Source organism: Hemicordylus capensis, chromosome 1, assembly GCF_027244095.1.
Source record: "Hemicordylus capensis ecotype Gifberg chromosome 1, rHemCap1.1.pri, whole genome shotgun sequence".
Lineage (NCBI taxonomy): Eukaryota > Metazoa > Chordata > Lepidosauria > Squamata > Cordylidae > Hemicordylus > Hemicordylus capensis.
Window position 1 is genome coordinate 385,479,516 of NC_069657.1, and position 22,403 is coordinate 385,501,918.

A 22,403-nucleotide genomic window follows, 5' to 3' on the forward strand; every position below is an offset into this window, starting at 1 on the left:
GGAAGAACATGAATGAAACAGGAAGTGACAACACGGAAATGGAATGCAAAACCAAGCAGATGCTGCCTTGGCTGGCAAAGTGCACTTCAATATATAGCATATCTCCATCCTTGGAGTGGGAAAATACAAGATCAGCTTAAATATCTGAAAAAGTAGTTCTGTTAAGAACTAATCTGCCTACTTTCCTTTCACTATAATCTTAATTGGTAATTACCATCTTTACAAGTTAGCCCACTTCAGCCTTAAATGTTCACACATCCACCATCTTGAATTGGGGTGGATGACATCATCACAAACTACGCTGTTGAAGAGCCCCCACAACTGTAGCAAATTTGGTTCAAATTGGTTAGGTGGAGCACAAGTTAACCCTCTTGTGTCTCAAACGCTCACATGTCTCATGCCTGTGAGCATAAGAAACTGCTTGATACTGAATCTGACCATTGATCCATCCAACCCAATATTGTCTACTGTCATTGGCAATGCAACATGGAACTGCACCCAAGACATGTAGAAAGAAGGGAGGTGAGTGATTTTAAAAGCAGAAGAGTCACATCGGCAAGGAATGCAGAACTCTTCTTCTGCCCAGGGCTGACTTCCCTGAAGATTCTCTCCCTATCTTTGTTCCTCAGCTAAGCCTGAATATGAGACATGACCTCACCTAGGATAAAACATAGGTAAAAGGGGGCTATGGGGAGGTATGCTGCAGAAAGGGGTAGACTGCTCTCCTAGGTACCCCCTTTTGCTACTGATTTTTATTTCATCAGATTCTCGTTCTTCTTCTGTGTGACTGGTGCAGTTCCATGTCTAAATATATGGAATACATTGTCAAATCCAGTTTGACCCATAGAAACCAAGGAGGAAGATGAAGGTAAGGAGAAATTTCCCATGCAGTTATGAAGTTTATACAGACAGTTCATTCCCTTTGGTACTTCCAAATTACAATCACTGTGAATCCTGATTGTTTTGAGGTATGTATTGTCTTAAATAAAGTCATTAGAGAAGATGAAAAGGATTAAATAACCATGTTGTGTAAGATCTGAATCCCTGCAAAAAGTAAAAAGTTGATCTTGAAGCCATCTAGCACTTCTCTGAAGCAACATCCCATATTTGAAAATATCCAGAGATTAGAAAATCTGTTCAGTAGGGCTACTGATTTCATTTCCAATGACATACTACTGCTGCCAAGCATGGATGAGACTTCGGAGAAGATCTCCAATAAGACTTCAGATGAGATCTGCAGCTGGAGGAGGAGGAGGAGGCCTGGCTGGGCAGGGGGGGAGGAGGAGGCGGACCAGCTGGGGAGAGGGGGAAACCAGGACCCTGGTGGAGAGTTGGGCAGTGGCGGCAGAAGCAGCAGCGCGGCAAGACTGTGCACCTGCCCAAAACAGCTGTATGGGGGGGATAACATTTTGTGAGCATGGACGTACATGTGCATCTTAGAGGGAACTGTGGATGAGATGCCCCATCTTGCACACAAGGAGGAGGAAAGAGCCAGAGAACAGACTCCATTTCAAAAGGTACACATATCTACATAACTTTATCCTTGCATTTGTCAGGTAAGATTCACTCAAGAAGATTAAGCTCAAGTAGCAATGAGCTTCTTTGTCTTTCATGGAATCTGCTACCCTCTGGGTAGACAACACGGCTTGTAAACTGCCTCAGGGCACATTTTGAGGTATAAGTACCTCTGGCTAAAGCGCATGGCCTTGGAATCTGTTTGGATCACTATCCTATGGACTGTCAAGTGATTTATAGCCTTTGCTCCTCACCCTTCTTCTCCCCCGCTTTTCTACCCACTCCCCACAAGACGAGGTCAACCACCAACAAACCAGGAAAGGATAGGTAAACTAACATCTTGCCCTTCTAAGCTTCCTCACCCCTGCAAGCACTTTCCCATGGCAAGCCATAAGCCAGGCTCTGGTCAAGTACATTAACTAAGCCAAATGATCTCTAATTACACCTTTAAGCTAAATTATTGCCAGCCTTGTTCTTGCCTAATATTAAGATTTATTGCCTTGCCTAACTAAAATTTTGCATTCTGTAACCCTATATACCATACACACACACACACACACACACACACAATATATGTTTGGAATATATTTCTGTCGCCTCATCTTTTCCAAAACACCAAACGTGCTCAAATTTGATATTGGAACCAGAATGCTCCCTCTAGCCAAGCTAATTGCCACACTAAGCCAAAAGTACAGTTGGAACATCTAACCAGCGCTCCAGGGCACTTCTGGTACCAACCTTCATCTCAACATACATATAGCAATATCATATTTGTACCTTATAATGAAATCTATATATATAATTCTCCTGGGTGCACCTTTAGAATGTGTGTCCTGGCGCCCAGCTGATTGGCTGGGCTGCGGAGGCGCCTGATAGGCTGAGGTGGCGGGAGCTCACGTGCGGCAGGAGGCCATTGAGCTGCTGCAGGGGGAAATGGCGGCGGCTGTGGTGAGGCCGTGGAGGCCTGCGCGCCCTCCGGGGTCAGGCGGCTGGGCTGCCAGGAAGAGGAGGTGGTGGCAGGAGGCAGGAGAAACCACAAGTCAGGTGGGGGGAGAAGCGGGCCGGGTGGGTGTCAGAGACAACCGCCGGAAGAAAGGGAGAAGGAGCTGGGGGGGGGAAGAGTTGAACTAGGGGCGCAGACGCTATGCACCCAGTCAGCTAGTAAAGCATTAATATCAGAACTTACTTTGTTGCCTACTCCATAGATAACTGCTAGCATCGTATATCTACAAATAAAGCTATAGCAGAACACCAGTGCTAGGTGTGAATTACTGCATAATATTACACAGAAATGTAAGACATTTTGATTCCCAATACACCTTAGGCATTTATGGGAGAACTGGAATTCAGCAATCAAACAGAACAAGTATGTAAAAAGAAAACCAGAATAAGAAACAGGTTGTTCTGGTAAGAACTAATCCACCTACTTTCCTTTCACTATCATCTTAATTGATAATTACCATCCTCACAAGTTACAAGCATACCATTCTCACAAGTTAGCCCACTTCAGCCTTAAACATTCACATGTCCACCATGACATCATCACAAACTATGCACTGAAGTGTCCCTATGCATCCCTACAGGTGTAGAAAATTCGGTTCAGATTGGTTTGAAACCTATTCTCTACATAAGAGGTGTAGAACCCAGAGCATAGCCAACAGAGCATAGCCAACAGGGATAGCAAACAGGACGTTGGAGTTTTGCGGGAGTTCAGCGGGAAGTGTGCGGGGGAGCTTGGAACAAGCCACTGTGATCACAAGGAGCCCAGTGGAGAAGAGAAGGTAAGTACAAATCCCTTCCTCATAGAATTACTGATCTCTCCCTCATTTTCTTGAGAAAAGCTGTTTGGACAGTTAAATAGCTTACCAATACAGCTGGGACCTATCCTTCTAATAAACTATCTCTAAATACTGTAAACAGCCAACAACACCAGTATGAAGATAGAAGGTCAGCAGGGGAGGGGGCACTTCCCAGTGTATTGCACAGAGTGCCACATGTATGTCTGCAGTATTTGCTCCATGGGCAGAAGTCATGGGTTTATGCTCGGTGAAAGGAGATCCTGGCTCTCAGGGAACAAGTTCGTTCCCATGAGACCAAGGTGGCGGATCTGGAGAAGCTCAGAGAGACAGAGAGGCATGCGGGCAAGACCTTCAGGGACGTGGTAGAGGCATCCCACTCAATGGCTGATAGCTCCTCTGCTGTCAGGGAGAATGAAGGTCTTGGGGAAGAAGGACATCTGTCTGAGGAAGATAGAAATGCTCCTCTAGAAGGGACCACTTCCATGGATGATAAGCCCATATCCCCTTGCACAGGGGATACTCCTCAGGGGATGGGGTCTCCTTGTAGTGGGTGATTTGATCATTAGAGGTATAGAGAGATGGGCTTGTGACCCGCGTGTTGACTGCACAGTGACTTGCCTGGCTGGGGTGAAGGTTGCAGATACCATGCAGTGTCTAGCTAGGCTGTTAGGCAGTGCTGGGGAGGAGACAGCTGTCATGGTGCACGTTGGCACCAACGATGTGAGGAAATGTAGTTGGGAGGTCCTGGAAGCCAAGTTTAGGCTGACAGGTAGTGTACTGAAGTGCAGGACCCCCAGGTAGCATTCTCAGAAATGCTACCTGTTCCATACGCAGGTAGTGAGACAAGCAGAGCTGAGGGGTTTCAATGTGTGGATGAGACATTGGTACTGGGAGGAGAGGTATAGATTTGTTAGGCACTGGGATACATTTTGCAACAGGCAGGTCCTGTACAAAAGGGATGGGCTGCACTTGAACCTAGATGGAACCAGCTAGCTGGCGCTTAAAATCAAAAAGGTTGTAGAGCAGCTTTTAAAACAACGCCTCGGGAATAGCCTACAGAAGCTGGGCAGTATCCGGTTCGGCAAATGCCATCCTTTAAAGTGCGAGGATGCAAAGGATTCAGATAAAACAGAAGGGGACAGAGCAGAACCACATAAAGAGCACAGAAGCCTGTGCCAGCTGGTCAAAGAGTCAAAAGAAAGATAGCATACACCAGGGAAGAGATTCAGCATAGAGGTGCTTATATGCCAATGCCAGAAGCCTCCGAGCCAAGATGGGTGAGATGGAGTGCTTGGTTGCTAACACAGAAATAGATATAGTGGGCACAACAGAAACATGGTAGAACAGTGAGAACCAGTGGGACACTGTTATCCCTGGATATAAACTCTATAGAAAGGACAGGGAGGGGTGACTTGGAGGTGCAGTTGCACTGTATGTTAAAAAAGGGAAAGAATCTAACACAGTAGGAAACTTAGGAGGACCTCCACAGAAACACTGTGGGTCTCAATACAAGGCCTGAAAGGAAACATGCTACTGGGGACATGCTATCGCCGTCCGGATCAAAACGCTGACAGTGACTGGGAGTTGCAGGAGGAAATCAGGGAGGCATCAAGGAGAGGCAGGGCAGTAATAATGGGTGATTTCAATTACCCACACGTAGACTGGGTAAATTCACAGTAAGGACAAAGAGGTCAGATTTCTAGATACGCTGAATGACTGTGCCCTAGAATAGCTGGTCTTGGAACCAACCAGAGAGAAGGCGACCTTAGACTTAATCTTGAGTGGCACCCAGGACCTGGTGCATGATGCCAATGTCATTGACCCTTTAGGGAACAGTGTCCATACTGTGATCAAATTCAGCATACATGCGGGGAGAGAATTACCAAGGAAGTCTAACACAGACACTTTGAATTTCAGAAGAGGAAACTTCTCCAACATGAGGAGTATGGTGACAAGAAAGCTGAAAGAAAAAATAAGGAGGGTCACTTTGCTCCAGAATGCATGGCATTTACTCAAAACCACAATACTAGAAGCCCAGTTAGATTGTATACCCAAAGGGAGGAAAGGTACCACTAAGTCGAGGAGGATGCCAGCATGGCTAACAGGTAATGTCAAGGAAGCCATAAAAAGGGAAGAAGACTTCCTTCTGATACTGGAAGGCCTGTCCAAATGAAGAGAACAGAAGGGAGCACAAACTCTGGCGAAAGAAATGCAAGGTGACAATAAGGGAGGCGAAAAGAGAGTTTGAGGAACATTTAGCTAAAAAAATCAAGGGGAATAACAAAAACTTCTTTAAATACATCCCTTGCAGGAAACCTGCCAGGGAAGCAGTTGGACCATTAGACAATGAGGGAGTGAAAGGGATTATTAAGGAGGATATGGAGCTTGCAGAGAAGCTAAATGAGTTGTGTTCGTCTTCATGGCAGAGGATACTGAGCATATACCTGTTCCTAAACCAGGCTTTTCAGGGATGGAGGCTAAGGAACTGAGTCACACAGAAGTGATGAGAGATGATGTTCTAAACTGTCTGGAAAAACGGAAAACCAGGAAATTGCCAGTACTGGACTGCATCCATCCAAGAGTCCTCAAAAAACTCAAATGTGAAAATGCTGGCCTCTTTGCTAAAATATATAACATACCCCTGCAATCAGGCTCTGTACCTGTCATGGGCATGCTATCGGACTCCGAGGATGAAGAAGAGACAGGCAGTGTGAGGGAGGAGGGATGAGGGAGTGCAGCAACCTCAAAGGCAAAAAGTTGCAGAGGCAAGCGGGACCGACTCACTGGACATTGAAAAAGAAACAGAGCCTAGTACAACAACTCCTGTGGAAGAGGTGCAGCTGATCTCAGCTGTAGAGAGGCATCAATTGAAGAGACAGGAGGAGATAAGGAGACGCAAGCACAGAATGGCTCGACTAACAAGGAGAGCTGCTGAGTCAGGGACTCATAATTGAAAACACATGACTCAGCCTATTTAAGACACTTCACCCCAGCCGCATTGCTGGTAGCAACGTTGTGCTTTGGTGAACTACTCAGCTGTGTACCTGCTTGCTTTTTACTATGCTTTGACTCTGTACCCTTTGGACTCTGTGGGATTTGACTTGAACTTGGTTTGACCGACTAGATACTGGAATGACTCAGACTGGCTGTGGTTTGAAAATTGCTTACTGCTTGGCTCCAACATGCTCCTTTTGACCCTTTGCCTACTTCACGCTCTGTCTGCTGATATATAGCTGTAGATTAGCCTGACAGGTTTATGACAGCACCAGAGGACTGGAAAGTAGCAATTGTAACACCAATTTTCAAAAAGGGATCCAGGGGCGATCCAGGAAACTATAGGCCAGTTAGCTTAACATCCGTTTCAAGCAAACTGATGGAAAACATCCTCAAGAATAAAATTTTAAAGCACATAGAAGAACAGGCCCTACTGGGAGAAAACCAGCATGGCTTCTATAAAGGTAAATCTTGTCTCTCAAATCTTTTGGAGTTCTTTGACAGTGTAAACAAGTGTGTGGATCAAGGTAATCCTGTTGACAAAGTATACCTGGACTTCCAAAAAGCTTTTGACAAAGTCCCTCATCAAGGACTCCTGAGAAAACTTAGCAGTCATGGGATAAGGGGTCAAGTACATGTGTGGATTGCTAACTGGTTGAAAGACAGGAAACAGAGGGTAGGTATAAATGGAGAGATTTCATAATGGAGGGACGTAAGAAGTGGGGTCCCCCAGGATCTGTACTGGGACTGGTGCTTTTTCATTTATTCATAAATGATCTAGAAGTAGGGGTAAGCAGCGAGGTGGCCAGATTTGCAGATGATACCAAACTCTTTTGGGTAGTGAAATCTGAAACGGATTGTGAGGAGCTCCAAAGGATCTCTCCAAACTGGGTGAGTGGGTGACAAAATGGAAAATGTGGTTCAGCGTTGGCAAGTGTAAAGTGATGCACATTGGGATGAAAAACCCCAACTTCAAGTATATGCTGATGAGATCTGAGCTGTTGGTGACTGACCAGGAGAGGGATCTTGGGGTCGTGGTGGACAGCTCATTGAAAGTGTCGACCCAATGTGCGGCAGCTGTGAAAAAAGGCCAATTCCATGCTAGGGATCATTAGGAAGGGGACTTAAAATAAAACTGCTAATATTATAATGTCCTTATACAAAACGATGATGCGGCCACACCTGGAGTGCTGTATACAATTCTGGTCACCACATCTAAAAAAGGACATTGTAGAACTGGAAAAGGTGCAGAAGAGGGCAACCAAGATGATCAGGGGCCTAGAGTGCCTTTCTTATGAGGCAAGGCTACAACACCTTGGGCTTTTTAGTTTAGAAAAAAGGCGACTGCAGGGATATATGATAGAGGGCTATAAAATCATGCATGGTGTGGAGACACACATTAAACTATAAATATTGTTGACAGTGTCATGAATAGTGTTCAAAATTGAATAGACTCAGATAGCAATGAGACAATTCAATTAACCTTAGTTGGCATTATTGGACATTCAGAACCCTCAGTTTGAATATACTTAGGAAGATAAAATTAGTCCCCAAATTGCAGAAAATATTGCCAATATTTGCTTAATCCACTACAACACTGAAGACAGTGTGACCGAGAACAGTGGCCAACATGCTGCACAGCATAATGTAGGTGGCACGATCCATCCATGCTACTGTGGGCTCCTAATGAAGCACCGGCGGTCTCCAACATTTGCACAAGAGTGCATATACTTCAAGTAGTGCACCAGGGGCATAACTATAATAGGGCAAGGGGAGACAGTTGTCTGGGGACCCACTGCCTTCCGGGGGCCCCAGAGGCAAGTCACATGACTGACTCCCCCAGCCGTGCACCCGCCTGGGTTTCCTTCAGTTGTATTCATCCTCCGAAATTGATGTGAGTGTTAAGACCTGGAGCTACCAGAACAGCATGTCTTTCTCTAGTACCATTAAATGACTTGCATCATCCACAATTTACAAAACCTTTTAAAAAATAATTTAGGATGATGTTCTATTGTGGCACATAGGTATATACTGTATATATTTTTACCACTATTCAGCCTCATTTAAGTTTTCTTTACTTCATGAGCTGAGCTTCAGTGGGGGGGGGCATTTTAAAATCTTGTCTCTGGGCCCACTCCAACCTTGCTATGCCCCTGTAGTGCACCCACAGTCCTGAAGTACTTCTTAGATTGGAAACACATTGCTTGACCATCAGCAGGGGGATCAGCACCGCCTACAATATATTGCGCAACATAATGTGGGCCAATAGGAATGAGTTGGGACTAATGTATTAAGCATTTTAAAGTATGAGTGTAGAAATGTACTAGGGCATTGGACCTGTTGTGAAATCATAAAGTTGGAAAGAACACTGCAGGTCATCATGTCCCTTTCAAACTAAAGCAAAATATTCCATCTCTAACAGACAGTCCTTAAAGAAAGGACATTTCAGGGATAATCTGTGAACCTCAGTCTTACTTGCTGGTCTTAGAGGCTTAATTATTTGTGCAGCACAATCCTATGCAGTAAATCCCCAAAAAGTATGTTAACTTGGAAGTAAGTTCCAAATAAATGTGTTCAATGGGACTTAGTCCCAAATATGTGTGTTTAAAATTACAGCCTTGGATAATCAACAGATATAGCACTAGTGACAAATCACTGGTGCTTTCATTTGTAATAGATTTTTATTAATAATATGACCACTGGGGCTTTAATTTCAGTTGTGTATATGTCCATAGCAACATGCGTGTTCTAACAACAACAAGAAATACAAGAATAGTGATCAAACGCTTTCCCCGGGGAGGCTCAGCAAACCCCCTACCTTGGCTGCTTTTACGCGAGTCATTAAAACATTTTTGTTTCACTAGGCTTTTAAAATAATCTGGTTTTAGCCTTTTGTTTTACCATTTTTAAATGGTTTTATTGTTGTAGAATTGTGTTGGGTGTTTGTTCTTTCCTGTTTTATTGCATTATTGTAGCCACCTTGTGAGACTTTGGTCTAAAAGATGAGATACAAATGCTTTAACTAACTAAACTTCACAAACTTAATTGACTATGAAAACTGCAAGAATGTTCAACTAAATAAGCCAGCTTTGCAATTAAAAAAAACCCCAAGTAAAAATAAAAGAAGATTCAAACAGTTGTTTTAAACTACTGGAGAAAGTTTATTTCCATGGAGATCAGTGGAGAAATTCTATTCACCTATATGATCAAAACATTTCAGAAACGAAAAAAGGAAGAAATGTATTAGTGTTGGATTTTTCTATGGCTGTTTGCACATTCTTGTCATTTGTAAAGCACTATTTATTTATTTATTTTAACTAAACTGCTTAAATTCTCCATGCAACATTTCTAATCAAATGCACCATCTGAATTACTTCCATTACTAATACTTAATATCTGTAAATTTGCTTATTCATGCCATTATTATTACAACTATGGCATTAGGGAATTCATTTGTAGATATAAGAAACAATCCACTAGGAACACTTCCAGTGGAGACGCAAATGAAGTGAATGGATGTTGCACAATAGCTTTGGTCTGGAACAAATTCCATTCATTTCATGGTGGGGGCACTTTTTTACCCAAAGGGCATTATGCTGAAGAAGTTCTCAGAGGTTTGTATCCTTGTTCCAAGACCAAATGGCTTCTGTTTTAAAGGGGGAAGGGGTCAGACTGCAATAAAAACACCTTTTTTCCTTGATAGCAAGTATTAAGGAAAAGGTGTATGTTCAAATGTAGAGTTATCCACAACTAGCCGTCTTCCATATTACATACTTCATGTTTTCATTTCAAAGTATTGTTCATATCATATCATTTCACATCTAAAATACTTAGACTTACAGTGATAATTTTAAAAGTTCTGGCCATCACAGGTCAGAAATGCGCAAAGAAAAAGAGAAGCTGAAACTAAAGAGATATTCCAGTACAAGTGGCAAAATGAAGCCATCTTGCAAGGAAAAACAAAGAATCTTGAATATTTTAACATATTGTTTATAGGTTAGAACAACAGACTGACCATGGACCAAGAGTAACTGGGATCATGAGTTTCTACAGAATTCTGCTTTCCCCCTTTTCAACAGTGAAATAGACTAGGCAGCAAAGATTTAAGCAGTTGGAGCTAATATCCAAGTGATTGTTACACAACAATGCTATGTAATAGCACTACAAGACATTCATTTCATTGGCAGATAAAGAAATCACAAGCAAAACTACTTCCATGTGCCATGTAATCACTGAATAAGCTTCCTACCTTTCTGTACACCAACATATTTGGGGATTCATCAGTCACCCCATTGCTGCTCTGTCCATAATTATTTCCTTGTGCCATGTCTCAATAGTTGAATCTGCTGGGAAATCTTTTGCAGAGGAATTTGCCTCTGTGAAAAGTAGAAGTGATCTCAGTAAGACATTTCTGTGGGTCTCCTTTTCATGATGATGATTAACAGCCTTTGACAGTCTCCCAGAGCACAGATACCAATTTGACTAACCACTTTGTTTGGTTCCCCGCCCTCCCACCTTCGTTGTGTTGGAGCAAAGTAGCTATTTCCCCTTTAACACCCATGAGTCTTTTCTCTACTTATACATAAGGCAAGGCATACACTTTGCTAACATGAGCTGTCATTTGAAAGACTTCATCAGTGCGTTAAAGAAAATTAGTGTGAAGTAGGCATCTTCCTAGCAAATACTGCTTCTACCCTTACAAAAAAGCTGGCCAGTCTGTAACCTTTTGCTCCAAGTTTTAATTAAGAGCCTTTGAAAGCGGCCACACATTAGCTCTAATTCTTCAATTGTTTACCCAAAGATGAAGCTACTTCTGCACCACATTAAGAAAAACACCCACCCGAAAAGTACACCCAGTACTTTGTCCCTCTGCAACATCCAGACTCATGTCTGCTTGTTAAGCCACATCTTTCTCCAGCAAGGTCCATCTAGAGACCCCTTCCTCTTCCTCTCCCCCCCCTTACTCCTCCTCAAATGAAACAGTTGCTTCGCAAACACAACTAATAGAGCATGCTGTGTGCCTCACACTTTGTACGCAGGTGGAAGAATGCAATCCAATTAAAGACGGCCCTGGCCGCTGCAGCGAACGGAGACGCTGTGCCGAAGCCCCAGCATTTCCTTGTCTTGTTTAAATAGTCTCGCTATCCTGTCCTTGGCTCTTCTGCCTTGCCACACCAGTTGTCCTATGCACCGCTCCCCTGCCCTTCCCCTCCTTTCTCTCGCCCTCCGTTTCCGCAGCCTTCAAAGCGTGCGTATTTCTGTGCCTTTCCCCAGCAAATGGCAGGCGAGATTGTTTTGCCCTGCAGTGAAAGCGGAGACTCTGTGATTTCAGCACCCCGGACAGCGCTGCGGGCGCCACCAGCCCCCGCCTCCCAAGCCGCTCTTCGGCCTCTTAAGGGCGACTTCCGCACACAAACGCCCCGGCCGAGAGCCGGGCGGGGGGTGGGGGCAGCATTCCCGCACTACTTCCCGCCTTTCCTGGATTATTTACCTCCTGGGCCAAGGTCACGCACTGCACAGCGGCAGTGGCAGCGTTCTTCCTCCTTTCTGCCTGCCCCCCTCCCCCGTGCAGTCTCTGTCAGCCAACAGCAGACGGCAAGGAGCAAGGCTCGTTCATCACATAGTCAACAATGCGGACAGGGCTTCTTTCCGCCGCCGTCGTTGGTGCTGCTCCTCCAGCGCTTGCGGCTCCCCTCCAAGCTTTGCAGAAGCGGAGGCAGCAGCAGCAGCAGCTCCCTCCCTAGAATGAAGCGAGGCCGCCTGTCACGTGGGGAAATGGAACGTCAAAGGTGCCGCCGCCAATGCTGCTGCTGCTGCTGCTGCTGCTATTGCTATTGCTCCACCACAAGGCAACTAACTGCAAAAGCTCCCTCGTCGGGTAGCGACTGCTCGTCTCTCTCCCAGGAAAAATCAGTCAAGCCGCTGCAACTGGCAGCGGCTTTGGCAATCACCTTGACGCCGGTGACTTCGGCAGGAGGAGGAGGACCCAGGCTCCGGAGTAGGCAAGGGAGAGGAGGAGTGTAGAACTGCCTACTGTCTGTGCAACTGAAATGCAAAAGGGGGAAACTAGGTCAATTTGTACAAATGGTTTACATTGGTTAACTTTTGAAGTAAACGTGCTGGAGCTCCAGCTCGATATTTATATTTATTTATTTATTACATTTATAAACCGCCCCATCCAGAGGCTCTGGGCAGTGTATAACTAGTACACCTATTGGAAGTCACACAAAAGTCTTCTGCTCAGAAAGGCCTCCACAGTTCTTGATAGGTTGGAGTTGATTAGCATTATTCATTTATGAGGGAAAGGCACTTTGTGCATGCCCAGACAGTGGCAATTCCTTTTCTTTTTTATTTCTGCCCTTTAATAGTGTGAAAACCTGGCACTGGAAGGGGGGGCAATTAATCCTTCATTTTGTGCTTTAGGCCTGGTTGCAAAATATGAAGATTTTTGAAACACTGAAAATTTGTGGCAAGGGAATTAGATTACAGAGGAACGCAGCAAATAACTGCAATTTGAGGACTAGCTTTAATAGGTCATTAGATCTACTTTGCTGCTCTGGCTATATTGGACTATATTTTAGTGCTGTGGTTATTGTTGCTGTTCTAGGTTAGCTGCTTTGATCTGTTCTAAACATGGGATAGAGATCTGTCAAGCAATAACTTATTTGTTGGGAAAGAAATGGGGACATCACCTTTGTGGGGACATAGCCTGGGACCCAGAGGCGCTCTTACCCCTGGACAACTATAATAGGGCAAAGGGAGACAGTTGTCTGGGGGCCCACTGCCTTGCCCCCCCCCCCAGAGGCAAGCCACATGACTGACCCGCCCAGGCTTCCTTCAGTTGCCTTCATCCTCCGAAATAGATGTGAATGTTAAGACCTGGAGCTACCAGAACAGCATGTCTTTCTCTAGTACCATTAAATGACTTGCATCATCCACAATTTACAAAACCTTTTTAAAAATAATTTAGGATGATGTTCTATTGTGGCACACACACACACACATATATATATATATATATTACTACTATTCAGCCTTATTTAAGTTTTCTTCACTTCATGAGCTGAGCTTCAGTGAGTGGGGGGGGGGCATTTTAAAATCTTGTCTCTGGGCCCACTCCAACCTTACTACGCCCCTGGCCTCCACACCCCTGGGGACCCCTAAGTCCTCTTTAGTCTGCCCTGGGTGGTGTGGCTGCTGCGCCATGCCACTGGCCCACACTGCACCAGGCAGCCAAGTGCGATTGTGACCTGCACCCGGTGCTTTAGAGGAGTGAGGAAAGAAATATGTGGGATGGGAATATGTTAAGTTGCATGTCGAAGTGTTTCTACTAATGCATATTTGCATAAATATGTTTTATATTCTTACATTCTTGAGTTCAGTTGCTGTTTGTGCCCTCAAAAGTCCATGTTAAAAATACTGTGTGTGTCGGGGGATGATCCTTAACTTGCGGAAGGGTGGGGCTCCAAAGGCCTTTAGGTCCAGGCTCCAAAATGTATCTAGGTGCACCTCTGCTGGGACCCATCCTAAGGAAAGAAAGCTGTGTAGTGTGAAGACCGCTAACTACCAATCAGCCCTTTGCTTCTTTTTGTCTGAGCAAGACAGGCAGCATTTTTTCCTTTCAAATATTAATCTGAATTTATGAAGGCCTATTTCAATGAAAAATGACATACTAAGAGCTTAGAAAAATCTCCAGATTCTACAGTGGAAAGCTAGCTGATGTCATTTCCAAACTGCTGTGACAATTTCAAGATCCCTCTGAATATAAGCTAGTATTGGAAAGAAATGTGACATTTTGTTCTATTTTGCCTGTCTTCATTGTAGCTCAATCAAGGATTTGTCTGCTGGCAAAGGGACCATAAAGTATGGAAGGACTTCCACGCAGTTTGGACTTTTATGCACCTGAGGTTGAGGAGAAACAAAGATATAGAATATCTGGAACTCTTGTTACTTCAAGCAGAAATAGAAGATGTTCCACGCCTCTGATAAACCTAGTCATTTAATCAGCATCCATAATTGTTTTGATATTTCCACTTTCATCTTTACTCTGTCAGTCATAATAGCCAATTACCACAAATTTTCCATATGTAGTAGCTGTGTAGTGAAATCATCACAAACTCACTTTTCCAGGAGGGGTAGTCATGGTGACTGGCCAGTAATGTACCATGAACACAGCTGATCACACACTAGAAAATCTTTATAATGTGGGTTGAGGCAGAAGTTAAAAGTCTATAGTAGAGTCTGGGAGCACTATAGGGTAAAATCTCATTACAAGATCAAGTTTATAATAGGAAGATAATGGAACTAACCTTTGATCTGGACAGAGATACAGAATCAGAATTTCTACAGCAATTTTCAAATGTGATATGCGCATAGACAGAATGCAAATTGGTTGAGGGGTGGAGCTTGACTCTGCAGTTCTGCATCCTCATATGTGTTGATTCTACATGCATAGAATGTAGAGGATACATAGCTCAGTGGTAGAGAACATGTTTTGCATGCAGAAGCTCCTAGGTTCAACCTCTGGCATTTCCATGCATGTGTGTACACACATACATTCCATCCACCCAGCCCAACACGTCTGATACAGTATGCTGAAAAGGAAGGGAACAGTGATGGGATCATCACGGAATAGCCTTGTTTAGCTTCTGCTAAAAGAAATTAACAACCTTAATTAACCTTAGTTCCAGAATGGCAAAGGAGTAAGACAAGGCTGTATACTTCCTCCTTATTTATTCAGGTTATATGCTGAACATATACTGAGAGAAGCTGGACTGGAAGATGAGCATCGCTTTAAAGTAGGAGGAAGAAACATCAGTAACCTGCGCTACTCTGATGACACCACTCTCATAGCTGAAAATGCAGATGATCTGCAAGCCTTAGTAATGAAAGTCAAGGAGCACAGTGAGAAAATGGGACTACGACTAAATGTAAAAAAGACTAAACTAATGACAACGGGTACAGCAACCAGCCTCAGAATTGATAATGAAAACACTGAAGTGGTGGATAGCTTCTGCCTTTTAGGATCGACCATCAACAGTAAAGGATCCAGCAGTCAAGAAATACGCTGCAGACTAGCACTTGGTAGGGTTGCAATGAAGGCCTTGGAAAGGATATTTAGATGCCATGACGCGTCTAAACCAACAAAGATTAGAATAGTTCAGACCATGGTTTTTCCCGTGACACTTTAAGGATGCAAAAACTGGACTTTGAAGAAGCAAGATAGAAAAAATATTGACACTTTTGAACTTTGGTGCCGGAGAAGACTTTTGAGGATACCATGGAGAGCCAGGAAAACAAACAAATGGATCATAGAACAAATCAATCCAGAATTTTCACTCAAGGCACAAATGACCAGGCTCAGATTAACATTCTTTGGACACATTATGCGAAAACCCAGCTCCCTTGAGAAGTCCATAGTGCTGGGGAAAATTGAAGGAAAGAGGACAACCAGCAGCAAGGTGGATGGACTTGATTACTACAGCAATGAATACACCTCTGAGAGACCTTAAAGGCCAAGTTGAAGATAGATCATCCTGGAGAAAAATCTATCTATGAGGTCGTTAAGAGTTGACACCAACTTGACGGCACTCAGTCAATCAATCAAACTCTCTCAAATAACATCAATGCTTGCTTTTAACATGAGGGAGTTCGTATTTCCAGTAGATATGCTTAGAACATTTTTTAATTCTGAGGATCTATTTTTATTATTGACTGGAGCATATAATCCTAATACAAGTGTGTAGTAATCGGTCTCCCCACCCTCTAATGAGTTAACAGGAAGTGAACCCTTGTCTTGACTGACAGGCTGGTGGACTCCAGGGCAAACAATCAGTACACCAGGTGGGTGGGACCTAGAGAGCTGTTGCTGGGATTTCTGGGAAGAAGAAAGGAAGTCTGTGCTGGGAGCATGGAGGAGGACATGCAGCAATGGAGTTTGCTGCAGCAAGATGACTGTAGATCCTTGTAAGACAGGATTGCAGGAGACTTGATTCTCATCAGGAGTTTGAGTTCAAGAATAGGGAGCCAGGGCTTTGGCTTTGGGAATTTAGCATAGGAAAAGAGTGTTTAGTCAGACTTTGCACCAGGAATTTATATTTCTTTGTGTGTGTGCTTTTCATTTTCTTAAATATTGGTTCTTTACAACTAAGTAACTAAGATTTCAAAGTGTGCCACCCCAGATCCATCTGGCTGCTTTGAAATCTTAGTTACTTAATTGCAAAGAACCAATATTTAGGAAAATGCAAAGCGCACACACAAAGAAACAAATTCCTGACGCAAGGTCTGACTAAACACTCTTTTCCTATGCTAAATTCCCAAAGCCGAAGCCCTGGCTTCCTATCCTTGAACTCAAACTCCTGATGAGAATCAAGCCTCCTGCAATCCTATCTTCCAAGGATCTGCACTCATCCTGCAAAGCCATCTAATCGTGCAGAAGGGAAATGACTTGCCTAGCAAGCATGAGGTTGCCGGTTCAAATCCCCACTGGTGTGTTTCCCAGACTATGGGAAGCACCTATATTGGGCAGCAGCAATATAGGAAGATGCTGAAAGGCATCATCTCATACTGCGCGGGAGATGGCAATGGTAAACCCCTCTGTATTCTACCAAAAAAAACCCACCACATGGATCTCTGGTCGCCAGGAGTCGACACTGATTCGACGGCACACTTTACTTTAAAAAGCTAACCAACTTGGACAGAACTAGTCTGTAGTAATTTTAACAAAGTCTTTTTTCCCCTCTGTTCCTTACTTTTTACAAACCTCCCAGGGTTGGTTATTAAACCAGCAGGAAAAAGGAGGGCCATAAGGGAGATTTATCTGGTGCAAAATGCATCTCAATGAGAGCCTGGCCAACTTAACAATTAACTCCACGTGTAGGCAGATGCCTGGGAGAACAATTGGATTTATACACTTGCTTGTTAGCAAGGAGGAAAAGAGGAATGGGGATCTCTGATCCTCCAATTCCTGTTCAGAGTAGCCTATAGGAGAGATCTGGTGGCAGCAGTAACCTACCAGAACTTCTGGGTTTACCAGAATCTCTTTCTTAGCTTTCTGGGTTTTGAAAGTTAAGGATTTTTAATTGTTTGTATGCAGCTTCTCTGAGCATGCTGTGGAAATGATTCATTACTGATAGGAGTCATTCCTGAGCTAGTTGACTGAGAAGGCTAAGAGCTAGTTAAAACTGGTTCAGCTGGTTTTTCATTAATTGACCTAAGTCAAGAAAGGAAAACTTCTACACATCAATTCACCACAAAGTGCTATAGTTCTATTTATAGTAGGCTAAAATGCAGATAGATCTTTTAAAAAAATTAAAAATAAAAATATTGGCCAACATCCCCACTAACTGTGTGGAAAGGAAGCATTGAGTACAAAGTGCCTCTATAGCAGTTAGGAATCCAGAGTAATCCATGTGTGCAATGTGATTCTGGATTACTAACCCCTGTGGAGGCGCTTTACATGTGGTGCCTCTGCACCATTAGTGTGGATGTTGGCCATGGTTTCTAAAACAGGAAATATTTGGGAGGTTTTATGCCTCTGCTACCTTTTTTTTTTTTTTTTGCCTCAAACAAAAAATTGCATATAATGTAGCTTCTTGTTGTCTACATTATATTTTACAAGGAAGGAGTAGCAAAAGTTGAGATTTGCAACTCAGTCCTATGCATGTTTATCCTCTCTAATAAAACACTTGGTGTCCGTCCGTGGACGGACACCAAGCGTGTGTCCGTGCCTCCCTGCCCTGTTCTGCGCCTGCGCGAAGCGCAGGCGCAGAACAGGGCAAGAGAGACACGACCACCGGCACCCGGTGGCCATCTTGGGCGGCCAGAAGTGGCCGCCCCGAAAAAACGAAGCCTGCAGGCGGCGGTGGACGGCGAGTGGAGGAGGCGGCGGGGGAAAGCCAGGCAAGTGGAGGAGGCGGCGGCGGCGGTGGGCCCGGCCGGAGCCGCCGACTCACCCGGAGAAGGCGGCGGGCCCGGCAGGGGAAGGCCAGGGAAGACAGCGGCGGTGGCCCGACGAGGTGAGTGGCCGCCCCGAAGAAGCGAAGCCTGTAGGAGGCGGTGGACGGCGAGCGGAAGAGGCGGCGGGGGAAGGCCAGGCAAGCGGAGAAGGCGGCGGCGGGCCCAGCCAGAGCTGCGGACTCACCCGGAGAAGGCGGCGGGCCCAGCAGTGGAAGGCCAGGGAATACGGCGGCGGGGGCCCGGCGAGGCGGCGGGGCCGGCTGGGAGAGGGCGAGGGCGGGGGCAGGGGCTACGGGGAAGGCAGAGACGGCAGCGGGAGGCAGCAAAACTCTCCCCTACTAGCGCCCGTTATTACAACGGGCTAGAAAACACTAGTTCATTAATAAATTGACATATGACTGAATGCTTAGCTGGAATCGAGACATTTTACAGCACAGTACTATGCAGAAATAAGCCTCACATTTCTTTTGTAAACTATTGCCTGTAAGAATGATACAACTTTTCTTCAGTTTTATATGTCTGTTTAGTTAAACAAGCAGCAACAGCAAAAATTATAGTTAACATTATTATTTGTTTGCTGGTTCTAGATTGAAATCCATACGATGCTAGCAAAGACATATTATTACTTGCACTGTGTGCTTAAAACAACAATTATTCATGCTGCTAAAAATTACTGTTTCCAGAGCCAATCAGTATTTTAGTCATATTATTATATTAGATTCTAGAATTAATTGCTAACTTTTTCCTCCCTTAACAAAAGATTTGTTTGTAGAAAATGAAAGAGTTTATTCCAATCAAGCACAGCAGGAACCCTTGTAGGGCAAAGACGACACTATGGCACAGGAAGGCAGACTCACCCATTGAGACAGGTGTTCATGGCATAGAAGAATTCCGCACAGGGGGGAAATGTGATCTGCCCATTTAAAAAAACAACAACAACTCTGCACAGGAAGAATGAAGCTCAATATCCAGCAAGCAAGGATATGCATAGGTTTATATTAGGTATAGCTAATGCAATTCATAGTGGGTAGAATTGGGGAGCTACCAGGTTCTGAGACCTCTAAGTGATTTGCCAGGGGATTTGATGCCCACATGTATTTGTTGCCCACTGCAACAACAAAAGGCCCTTTTATTCTAAATTAGGCTGCTGAAAAAAAGAAAATTTGGTGGCAGAGGGAGGGATCCAGAAATAAGTTTGTATGAAAGGACTGATCTCAGCTCCAGTACTGAAAACAAAGTCCTGGGCAGAGCATGTGCTCAGAGGCACCTTGCTTTTCCATTTTAAGTGAATGTTTGTTCATTTCAGTAGAGGAAGAGCCCATACAAATGAACACTGTTCCCTCTAAGTTGTGTGTACATGCACGTGCTCACAAGTTTTTGGATGTCTGCTCAGTTCATTTTAGATTCCGCTCAGGTTGAATCAGGAAAGCTCTGTTCTGAATGCAGGTGAGTGCACATTGCCTTGATACTGCCACCCAGAACAAAACTCATTCCGCAGAGATGGAAAAGATTAGAGGGACCACTGGCCCTGAGATTAGTGCTTGGCATCCATGTTGCTAGCACTGGGTGCAAAGGGCGTGTGCTCTCAATATTTGGCTGGGTGCACCAAACCTTTTACCTGCCTGCTTTCCATGCCAGTACCACTGACCTTGTTTGGATTAAGCAGGAGGATGTGGCAAAGGGGTATGCTCTGACATGCCAGCCCCCAGCACTACCTCCTCCCCACTCCATGTGCTTCTAATGGAAACAGGGATGGATGGACCGAGTGCCTTCTCCCCATTTTCTCTTCTACTCTCTGTCCTTTCCCTTCCATTTGTGCACAAAAGTGGAGACAGCAGTTGCTCTGTGGGCTGGCTCTTTCAGTATGTGGGGCCCTCAGCCCCAAATTTCAAGGCAGTGGAGCACTTGGTTGATTTTTAATGATTTTCTTTCGTTTTTACTGATTTTGTATATTTCTGCCATAGGAAATAATGGGGATTCGAAGTTGCCTTATCCTAACCCTAAGGGATTCCCAGCTTTCTTTTCTTTTCTTTTTAATAAAAAGAGCGAAACTCTAGCCCTTGTAGACGTGGAATTATGGAGCAAAATGTGCAGACATTTTTCAAGTCTTTGGATTCTTCGGTGTATATTTTCCTCATAATGAATCTCTATGAGGATTCATTGCAGACCTTCAGTTCTTCTGTTCATTTTGACTGTCATTGGACAGTGCCAACTGTCAACTGCCATGTGTCAACTAAACCCCACCCCACCCCTCACACATACACTGAGGTACTCAGTTTAGTTCTTAGGAATTTTTGAAGTGTTTAGATTCTTTGGTGTCTTCATTACACACCACAATTTCTTCTATTCATTTTGACCCCACTGCTTTGCAGGTGGGGGTGGGGAATTAGTGGCATCCCATGTTCAAACTACCTCACAACCCACTGGGTACTCAGTTTATACTTTAGGCATTTTTGAGGTGTTTAGACTCTTTGGTGTGTAATGAATCCTCATAGGGATTCATTATGAGGAAAGGTTATTAGACATCAAAGAGCCTAAACACTTGGGAAAATTCCTAGAACATAAACTGAGTAGTACCCCACTGCCTTGCGGGTGGGAGTGGGGTGTAGTTGGCACATGGCAGTTGACATTTGGCACTGTCCAAAAGATAGTCAAAATGAATAGAAGAAATGAAGGTGTGCGATGAATCCTCCTAGGGATTCACTGAGGAAAAGTTATTATACACCAAAGAATCCAAACACTTGAAAAATAGTGACCACACATTTTGCTCCATAACTCCACTTCTACAGGGGCTAGAGCTTAGCTTTTTTTTTTAAAGCTGGGAATCTGGGGGAATTAATAGAGATCTGAATCTCGAATTGATTCAAATCTAATCAGGTGTGATTAGATTTGGACCCAAATCTAGCCAATGGACCACAGGGGTGATTTGTTTTGTCTCTAAATCACTCTAATCAGCAACTGCCCTGCTGCTTGGGCAATACGACAGAGATGAGAGAGAAATCTACAAAGTAAAATAATAGAAATAAATTGTGAAGTGCACACCCATCTGATCCATTAATATCAGCAATGGTTACGCCAGTTATTAGGTCAGATGCCTTGAAATACCATCTCCACAAGTAACCTTTTCTTTCTGTGGAAGGAAAAAACCTTTGTTACAACTGTTTAATCAACAGAAGCATAATGTTGTATACCAATGTTTGGCAGTGTTCCGAAAAACTAGAATAGACCTTTCAAGAGAGGCAAATGTTTTAATTCCATTTCCTATTGGGAACAAATTTGTGAAAGGATCCCGTTGATGAAGGATAAATAGAACAGTACATCCCTAATCCATAACAGAAAAGGGTACAAAATGTGCTCTTGCACAGTTAATAGAAAAATGAATTCTGCAATAGAACTTTGCTAATGGGGGTGGCCTTGGCTCTGAAAGAATATGAGATGCAATGCGACCATCTTTACAAAACAAGAGTATGTGCCTAAGTCATGGGAAGAGAAAAGGAACAAACTTGTGCAGCACTCAGTAAAGGTTTTATTGGCCCTTGTCACACTTTTAGGTGAAAACAGGGAATTGTACCCTAGATTTTACCCAAGTGTTTCTATATAAAAATCTATTGCACCATAAAAAACAGTGCGCTGTTTGTTTGTTTTTAAAAAACACTACTTCTTTGTCCAGAGTCATAAAAACTGACCACTGACACTATTAAAATGGTTTTTAAACACTGTAACATTAAACACAAAGTAATTTCATAGTGAGAGTTCTGGTGCTAATCAGACACATGAGGTTTATTACAACTAAGCCATTTATTCTAAATTGATAAGAGAAGCAAATTACTTGCATTTTCAGATTAGTACCTACTCTTGGGTACAACTGAGATCTGTTAAAAATCAATAGAAGTTTTTCTGTCAACTGCAGCAAGATATGAGTTGGAGATTACCTATCATTCCTTCTTTTCAGAAGTTTCTAGTCTTTCTTTGGGATTCAGAGCTTCTGCGATTGTACCCACTTTGATATTTGAAGTTCTTATTGTTCATAGATAAATGCGGCCTACAGTAGCATCACAGAAGGAGAAGAGCCAAGTAGCAGATGCCATCGAGGGAGTTCTAGTACCAAACAGGCAAATCTTAGACAGGAAGCTTGCT

General features: G+C 43.8%; 1 protein-coding gene across 13 annotated transcripts in view; it reads right to left on the reverse strand.

Annotated features, from left to right (window-relative positions):
- RGS7 (regulator of G protein signaling 7) overlaps nt 1–15,160 on the reverse strand; it is a 281,681-nt gene extending 266,521 nt beyond the window's left edge. For 9 of the 13 annotated variants that reach the window (XM_053300935.1, XM_053300918.1, XM_053300877.1 and 6 more), the window contains exons 1-2: nt 11,800–12,252; nt 10,558–10,684 (exon numbers count right to left, since the gene is read on the reverse strand). In XM_053300935.1, the coding sequence (XP_053156910.1) occupies nt 10,558–10,635 (78 nt within the window). In that variant the 5' untranslated portion in view covers nt 10,636–10,684; nt 11,800–12,252. The other 4 variants (XM_053300907.1, XM_053300896.1, XM_053300885.1 and 1 more) reach the window with 4 other exon arrangements.
- Between the last annotated feature and the right edge of the window lie 7,243 nt (nt 15,161–22,403).